General features: G+C 36.0%; 1 protein-coding gene across 1 annotated transcript in view; it reads right to left on the bottom strand.

Annotated features, from left to right (window-relative positions):
- Positions 1 to 832: 832 nt before the first annotated feature.
- The window catches only part of INTS12 (integrator complex subunit 12), a 24,223-nt gene continuing 15,616 nt past the window's right edge, over positions 833 to 9,439 (bottom strand). The window contains exons 6-7 of the mRNA XM_010848254.1: positions 5,084 to 5,230; positions 833 to 1,520 (exon numbers count right to left, since the gene is read on the bottom strand). Of these exons, the coding sequence (XP_010846556.1) occupies positions 936 to 1,520; positions 5,084 to 5,230 (732 nt within the window). The 3' untranslated portion in view covers positions 833 to 935. The remainder of the gene's footprint in view (positions 1,521 to 5,083; positions 5,231 to 9,439) is intronic.

Raw genomic sequence — 9,439 nt, 5'->3', positions numbered from 1 at the left:
GGGAAAGAGACACGTGTACCCCAATGTTCATCGCAGCACTGTTTATAATAGCCAGGACATGAAAGCAACCTAGATGCCCATCAGCAGACGAATGGATAAGAAAGCTGTGGTACATATACACAATGGAGTATTACTCAGCCATTAAGAAGAATACATTTGAATCAGTTCTAATGAGGTGGATGAAACTGGAGCCTATTATACAGAGTGAAGTAAGCCAGAAAGAAAAACACCAATACAGTATACTAACGCATATATATGGAATTTAGAAAGATGGTAACAATAACCCTGTATACGAGACAGCAAAAGAGACACTGATGTATAGAACAGTCTTTTGGACTCTGTGGGAGAGGGAGAGGGTGGGATGATTTGGGAGAATGGCATTGAAATACGTATAATATCATACATGAAACGAGTCGCCAGTCCAGGTTCGATGCATGATACTGGATGCTTAGGGCTGGTGCACTGGGATGACCCAGAGGGATGGTATGGGGAGGGAGGAGGGTTCAGGATGGGGAACACGTGTATACCTGTGGCGGATTCATTTCGATATTTGGCAAAACCAATACAATATTGTAAAGTTTAAAAACAAAATAAAATTAAAAGAAATAATTATTGGGACTGTGTTAGAAGATGCATTTTTCTTTTTTTTTAATCTGCAGATGCACCAGTCTTCTGGGATTTCAGAAGTTTTTATTAAGAATTAGTCATTCTAATGATTGTTTTCACACACTATGAAAACTGTCAAAATAAAAATGTTAAAACAGATTTAAGATAAACATTTCCAAGTTTCACTAAATACTATTTAGCATTTTAAGGTAAGAAATAATAGAAATTTCATTATGAAGATTTTTATTAAATTATAGTATATTACAATTTATATCTTAATAAGATTTTAATCTTTAGGATAATATGATATAAAAACCTACTTGGCCACATTACTTCTTGAGTTTCTTTTGGGCAGCCTTCTTCTTGACCATCTGTAATCGCTTCATGGCATTGAGTTGTGATTCTTGTGAAGTTGGACCTTTAAGGGATGCCGACGGAGAGGCGCTCGGTTCGGAAGCGGTTTTGTTAGTGGTACTTCCACTAGGCCCTGATGTCCCACTATTTCCATTCCCACTGAGTTGGCTGCTGCTTCCTGGAACCAAACTACTTGGACTGGGAAGACCTACTTTGCTAACATTGTCACAACTAACTGAGCGACTAAGGCCAGTTTTGCCTAGAGTGAGAGGTGGAGGTGGTTTCAGCGGTACAGTGGGGGAAGTGCTGTTACTGGAACCTATTTTGGAACCTATTCCCCCTTTGGATGTTGTTGCCAGACCAGTCAAACCCACAGGCTTCTGGTTAGCAGAAGAGGTAGCAGGTTTCCCGCTATTGTTTTGGGCTGCTGAACTCAATTTTGCTGTTGATGGACCAGCAGAAGTAGTTTTGGCTGCAAAAGCTGCCCATCCAATCAGGCCACTAGTTGCTGAAGAGGAAACATTGGTGCTAGAAGAATTTCCTGAAACGACTGTGGATGCCTAAAAAATAAAAGATAAATATTAGAGGCAAGTATAATTAATACCTAATATTCTTAAATACATAAGAAGATTAATGGTTAAGACTTTTTATACAAAAATAGTGATCTTGGAAATTTAAATCATCAAAATTAAGTTCTGATAAACTGATATGACAAAACACATAGAAGAAAACCTATCCATAGCTAACGGTGCTACCATTTCCAAAGCAGGAATTATGCTATGTCATATTCTTATTCTAATCATTTCAGAAAAAAATTTCCTTTTTGAGGACTGCTTCTAGATTCAGTCACAAGCCACATCAGAAAATCAGATTTAATGCTTTAAGTTGTTTTTCATGTAAAAAGGTTATTATTTAGCTTAGTAAAACATCTAATTCTTTAGACCTTGCTCCAGATGACTTGTGGATCAATTCAAAAAACAGAATCCACTCTTAATGGACAAAAATGCTTATGCCCAGGATACTCAGTAGATGTCTGAGATGAGATTTTGAACCTATTAAAAAAAAATTCCCCCTAAATTTTGAGCAAATACTTGCATATATACAGGTATACTGCATTAACTACATGAAATTATACAACTGGTGATAATACTAAAAACGTTTCATAACTTTATTTTTCCAATTTATCCATGTTTCCACTGAAACTATCACAAAGAGATCCCTGTTTCAATATAAAGGATTTTTTATAAACTGCCTCAATAAGCTGCATAGTGACATTTTGGGTATGCCTGACTCACTCCCAGATTTATTCCTTAAAGGTGTAACACATATTAAATTTCTCTAATTAACTTCCTTGGACAGTCAAAAGCTAATAGAATACCAATGTCACTATATAAATACTGTTCTTCTTCATACAAAAACAATTTTTTTTCATATTAACATTTAGGGGAAAATGCACTTTGTTCAAATTGATTGTGAATTGAATTTTTCTATCTTATTTTCATGGGTCACAAAAGTGTTAAATATGTAAAAGATAAAAATCTTACAAATAGTATCTGACTTAATATGCTAATTATCATGCTTAACATACACCCAATTATATTTTAGAACTGAATTCCGAATGAGTTGATAAAAATGCTTTTAGTTCTAACAAAGTAGTCTTCAGTGTTGTCTGCATTAAACATTATAAACCAATGAGAAAAATACTGAAAATAGAGGGCTCTGAGGTCTTTAGAAGAGGAAGGTCCAGATTATTGTTCACATACTGTGAAAAATGATAGGATTTTTTTAGTTACATCATATAATGACTATCTCATAAGGTTATGCAAAGAAGATAAACTTTACATAAATTGCAAATTCCTAGAGAAATGCATATATTTAATGAGAAAAAGTTAGCCAAGGTAGCAAAGGACACAGGCGTAGTAAACTTAATTTTCAATTATAAAAGATGTTATTTTTTCCTTTTCTTTCTAATAAATATAAAACTGCCTGCCATTTGACTAAATGATCTTTCAATAAACTTTACAAAAGAAAACCCATCTGAAGTAATCAAAAAGACCAAAACTTATGAAGTACAAAGCAAGTTCTGTGTATATGACATTTTATTTTAATGGTTTGGTGTTACTGGTATTGCTTTTCAATTTATTAAATTTCATAGTAAACATTTATTCTATTTTATCAGAAAAATATCAAAACCTCTTAATCAGAACAAACATGACAGCCAAGGCCTTAATTTATTTGCTGCAAAATAATTTCATATTGAGTTTCCTAAAAATAAGCCTTGGTAGTAATAGGTTGGAGAAGGAGATGGCACCCCACTCCAGTACCCCTGCCTGGAAAATCCCATGGACGGAGGAGCCTGGTAGGCTGCAGTCCATGGGGTCGCAAAGAGTTGGACATGACTGAGTGACTTCACTTTCACTTTTCACTTTCATGCATTGGAGAAGGAAATGGTAACCCACTCCAGTGTCCTTGCCTGGAGAATCCCAGGGACGGGGGAGCCTGGTAGGCTGCCGTCTATGGGGTTGCACAGAGTCGGACACGACTGAAGCGACAGCAGCAGCAGTAATAGGTTAGTATAAAAATCTATCTGAAAGTAATTTAAGTATGAAATGAAATGAAAGTTGCTCAGTCGTGTCTGACTCTTTGCAACCCCATGGACTATAGAGTCCATGGAATTCTCTGGGCCAGAATACTGGAGTGGGTAGCCTTTCCCTTCTCCAGGGGATCTTCCCAACCCAGGGATTGAACCCAGGTCTCCCACATTGCAGGCAGATTCTTTACCAGCTGAGCCACAAGGAATATAGCAACTCTAATTATTTTCAATAAATTATTCTTACTTCTACTCTAGCTCACCAAGTCTCTATGTGATAAACCAATAAGGGCTATCCCTTGGATATCAACTCTTCCTTGGTGGTGGTAAAGTTGCTCAGTCGTGTCCGACTCTTTGCAACCCCACGGACTGTAGCCTACCAGGCTTCTCCATCCATGGAATTTTCTAGGCAAGAGTACTGGAGTGGGTTTCCATTTCCTTCTCCAGGGATCTTCCCTACCTAGGGACTGAACCCAGGTCTCCTGCATTGCAGGCAGACGCTTTACCCTCTAAGCCACCAGCTAAATTAAATTAAAAATGCTCTGCAAATAAAATTATCAGTACCTTTCTCAAGAGTACTTTATATTTATATTCTTGATTTTCACTACCAATAGCCAATTGGACAAGGCAATATCTTTAGAATTTTCTGGGAGTAACCTTTGAGAATCTGGAGCTAACATTTTTTCTTCCATCTTTAATATTCTGCTTAAAATTAGAATGTATAACTCAATAAAAGCATTCCTTTTGTTATAAAATTAGATTAGAAAAATATTTCATCCTATGATATCAAAATGCCAGGATAATAATAATAATGTAGCATGATGTCAAGGAATGAGAAAGGTAATACTCTCACTAGATAATCTGGCCCTTTAGTATAGGAAAGAGCCACTTCATGGGAAAATTCATAATAATAGAAAGAAATAAGAGAAAGCAAGAAAACTTCAAATAGCCAATGAGTAGGGCGAAGAAAGCTCACAAATGATGTGAGGAGCAAAACTACTGCTACTGAGGACAAAGGCATTTGGAATTGAAACCAAATTCCTGAGGGCAGAATATTGGCTGACTACACAGGAATGATAACGAATGTTATCTTAGAATGCTCACAGATAGTTCCTAACCACGATAAAAAAAGAAACAGCAGAGTTCAAGATAATTACATAAATGTTCTCTTTCTACTTAATGTTGACAGTTTGCTGTTGTTTAGTCACTAAGTCATGTCCAACTCTTTTGCGACCCTATGGCCACAGCCCACAAGGCTCCTCTGTCCATGGGATTTCCCAGGTAAGAATACTGGAATGGGTTGCCATTTCCTTCTTCAGGGGATCTTCTGGACCCAGGGACGGAACCCTTGTCTCTTCATTGGCAGGCGGATTTTTTACCACTGAGCCACCAGGGAAGCCAACGTTAATAGTAATACAGTCTTAATTTCCAACATATGGCCATTTAGTCTACAAAGTTCCTGATTAATGTTTTCAAGTAACTAAGTCAACTAAATTTAAATCCAATCTTAGATAAAAATAGAATGTACTATACCTTGACTTCTGATCTCTTAAATGCTAGAAAAGTTGTCTCTGGTTTGAGTTTAGTTTCTGGTTTCTTAACCAATGGATCTTTAACAGCTGGAGCTACAGAAACAACTGTGGGGGCTGGTTTCTGTGGTGGTTTCTGAGTTTTCTGAGCCTGCAAAAATCAGTGTTAAAATTAAATTAGCTACAAAGTCTTAGTTAAATGTACAAAAAGACAATAAAATCTACCACAGGACTCCTCAATGAACTGTAATATAGATAAACATTTAACATTAAAAAAATACAACATTGTGATGACATGGAAAATATAAACTCTTGGACAAATTATTTTCATCATATCAATTAATGACTTTATAGATTTTATTAGTTTCTAAACTGTAAAGATAACATGAGGTTTTAAAAATTATGCAGACTGGAGTTAATTAAATATTTTAACAAAACAGTCCAAAATCATTAAAAAGAAAACAAAAAAAAACCATATAAACATTTTCAGTTTTATTTTGACCAACAATGATCTTTTTCCTTTATATTAGGTACTTTACTAAATTCTCTTGTACATGAATCATTTTTTAGTTTATTCTTTAGTGTTTTCCAGCTAGATAATATTAACTATACAAACAGAATAGTGTAGTGTTCGAGAGGACAGCTTTTGGAATCAAACAGAACTAAAATTAAAGCCCAGCTCAACTACTTCCCTATCTATGTTACCTCAGGTAAAATATGTAAATTTCCAGAAGTCTCATTTTTCATCTGCAAAATGTGGATAAAATCTTCTGTTCTAAAGGAGGGTTATGAGAATGCAGTGATTATGTAAGAGTTTACACAGTGTCTGGTACATGTTAAGTGCAGATAATAACAGTTACTATTCATTCATCATCATTATTTACAAATGGTAAGAAAACAAACTTTTCTTACTGATTCCAGAAGAACACTTCTCTATTAGGTGAGTAATGGTGCTCCCAGCCATTCCACTGTTTTTGACAATCCTAATAACGTCACGCAAGACTATACCAAAAACTTTATTAATGATGTGCTCCCATTTCTGGAAATTTGAATGTTTTATCTTTGTTTAGACTTTCTTGTGCTATGATTTGCCATATAATATATTTTCACCCTTAAGTCTCAGTTCATCCCATTTTGTATATTACATATTTTCCACATGAAAGTATACCTACTTTCAGACATCAGTTATAAAGCAACACTTAGATCAAGAATATTATAAAGAATGCTGGAAGATATCTATGGTAAAATATCTACTACCAAGAAAGATTATCATACCTTGTACTGCAAACCATGTTATGAAAATGTAGCCTTCAGAGTATCAGGAGTACATGGTATTCTAATCTTACACTTTCCCCCACCCACATCAGTAGATGAGGTTAGACTCTGAAGACCGACCTAACTTGTATGGTTTAGTAGATGAAGATTCATTACTATGAAGCTCAGAAAGAACCTCTGCCTAGGAGATCACGTTTGGATCTTCTTCTGCTTCCTGGCTATTTCACCTACCCATCTTAGAACCTAAGAGATACCCAAAACCCTCTGCTCTTTGCTGGTATACTAGTTTAGGGAACTAGGATATTATCACTGATTCAGTATTGCTCAACAAAGGCACTCTAATTTTTTTATTGGGAGACTGACTCACATAGTGTAGAATGTATGAAACTCACCACTCAAGGCAATATGGCCAGTACAGTAACAATCAAAAATACCACGTACTTCTGTTACTGCTGAGTAGGAGTGTGTTGCCACCTTAGACTGAGAACCACTGCAATTAGTCATGAGTGCTGGGGCAAATCCCATTGCCTGGTAGAAAGAAAATTACAGAACTAAAGAATAACTCTGGACCCTGCCACCCACTATCACATCATTCTTATCTCTGTCTTCCCATCTTTCTGTACTGTAGAACCTGCCATAGTTGAATAAATTAGTGCAAGGGGAAAGAGGATATAAGATGCTTTTTAAGGTATCTTTGAGATACCTTGGAGCAATAACTAATGCACATATGAGAACCTCACTGAAAGCAATTCAGTTTAGCATCCCTTCCATTTCCAAACCCCTTTCTCTCACTAAAGCTTGTGTTTCCTGGATCCCGATCTTCAGGTTCACTTCAGATCACGCAGTTGGTATTTCCCCAGGTCCACTCTTGGTGTATTTAATCATGCTCTGACATTGGTCATTCAGCACTTGACTCTTGGACATACAGACTGAACTTCTTGACTGCTGATTTCTGGCCCAAATCTGTATTTCCTCTATTTTTATGTATCTTAAAATGAAACAACAGAATGTGGGATGTGTCCAGTCCTGAGCTCTGCTCTGGTGCTCTGTCAGTGAATGAGACTTGCTCTTAATACAAATTAATTAAGCATTTAATTTGCAAAGTTGATAAAGAATAAAATGTATCAGGATGAGGAGAAGCTGAGAAACAGGACATATGGGAACATGAAAGTTCACCACATACTCAGGAAATGAACCATTTGGTTTTATGTGGCCACAGTATGTGGTATATATGGTGAAGTGGTGGGAAGAGAAGGATACAAAGGTAGAACTGGGTCAAAAAGAGAAGGTCCATAATCCACCCTAACAAGGATAACTTCATTATATAGGTAACTGAGAGCCACTGGGCACACTTAAACAGATAAAGTTAGGTAATTATTGTAGAAGAATATTCTATTTGTAGTGTATAAAGTGGACTAAAGCGAATCAAGGAGCTAACACAACAGCAAGAAATGAGCGATTTGTGGAACAGGGTAATAAAAGTGAAATGAGCAGATCTGTGAAATACATATGGGGTAGAATTAACAAGTTTGGTAAACAAAGGGATGTGGATTTAAGAGAGGCATCAAGGATAATATTATCAGTTCAGGCAAATGAGGAAAAACTGAGTGGAGAAGAAAACAATTTTAATTTAAAAAATATTGCACTTGAAGTAACTGTAGGATATCTGGTCATCTGCCAAAATTCACTTCAGAAAGAGGGTAAGAACTATAAATATAGATTTGGTATGAGTTAACTCACAAAATATAAGGGAGAAAAACGTAGGAGAGAACAGCACTTACTTTATTGAGAGACTTATAATAAAATAATAATAAACCTTGAAGCTATGTTAAAGAAAGATCACTATCACAAGTTATTTATTTTGACTAGCAATACTTAGTGACTACTTGTGCCAAAGTGCTGGAACCTACTATTCTGCTCACCCGTAATTACTTGGGTTGAAGTCCTGGAGGGTAGTTTAAGTAATAAACTAAATAAAAGTCAGACAGAGCAGAAAAAATACTGTACCATGTCACAGAACTTTCTTGTTACAAACAAAGTATAAATACTACTGAAATTTTATTACTTTTCATAGGAATAAAAACATAACCTATTTCTGATTTAGTGATTAAAATTTCTTTTTATTTAACTAAGTACTTCTGACTTTAAAAAGATATATTTGGTCACAAAAATTTATGTAGAAATTGACTTGGTTAACAATATGAGAACTCTTCTATAAAAAGTCCTTAATCTTCTGGAGAAAGCTATAATTCAAAAAAATACAGGCACTCCTATATTCACAGCAGCACCATTTACAATAACCAAGACATGGAACCAACCTACATGTCCATCAGCAAAGGAATGGATCAGCCCATGGAATTCTCCATGCCAGAATACTTGAGTGGGTAGCAGTTCCCTTCTGTGGTAGCTACCAGGGAAGTCCCAAAGATATAGTATAGACATATACAACGGACTATTAGTCAGCCATAAAAAAGAACAAAAGAATGCCATTTGCAGCAGTGTGGATGGACCTAGAGATTATCATATAGGAGAAGCAAGTCAGACACAGAAAGACAAATGTCGTATGATAATCACTTCTACGTGGGATCTAAAATATGACACAAATGAACTTATTCATAAAACAGAAACAGACTCATAGAGAATAGACTTGTGATTGCCAAAGGGGTGGGAGCGTGAGGTAAGGATGGACTGGAAAGTCGAAATTAGCAGACAAAAATTATTATGTATAGGATGGATAAACAACAAGGCCCTACTGTATAGCACAGGGGACTATATTCAATATACAGGATCACTTTGCTGTACATCAGAAACCAACATGATAAATCAACTGTACTTCAGTAAAAAATGGAGTAGCCATCATGGTCAACAAAAGAGTCTGAAATGCAGTACTTGGATGCAATCTCAAAAACGACAGAATGATCTCTGTTCGTTTCCAAGGCAAACCATTCAATATCACAGTAATCCAAGTCTATGCCCCAACCAGTAACGCTGAAGAAGCTGAAGTTGAACGGTTCTATGAAGACCTACAAGACCTTTTAGAACTAACACCCGAAAAAGATGTCCTTTTCATTATAGGGGACTGGAA

This window comes from Bison bison, unplaced genomic scaffold, assembly GCF_000754665.1.
Source record: "Bison bison bison isolate TAMUID 2011002044 unplaced genomic scaffold, Bison_UMD1.0 scf7180017864263, whole genome shotgun sequence".
Lineage (NCBI taxonomy): Eukaryota > Metazoa > Chordata > Mammalia > Artiodactyla > Bovidae > Bison > Bison bison.
The sequence above is the reverse complement of the archived record's forward strand: the minus strand, read 5'-3'. Positions and strand labels throughout refer to the sequence as shown.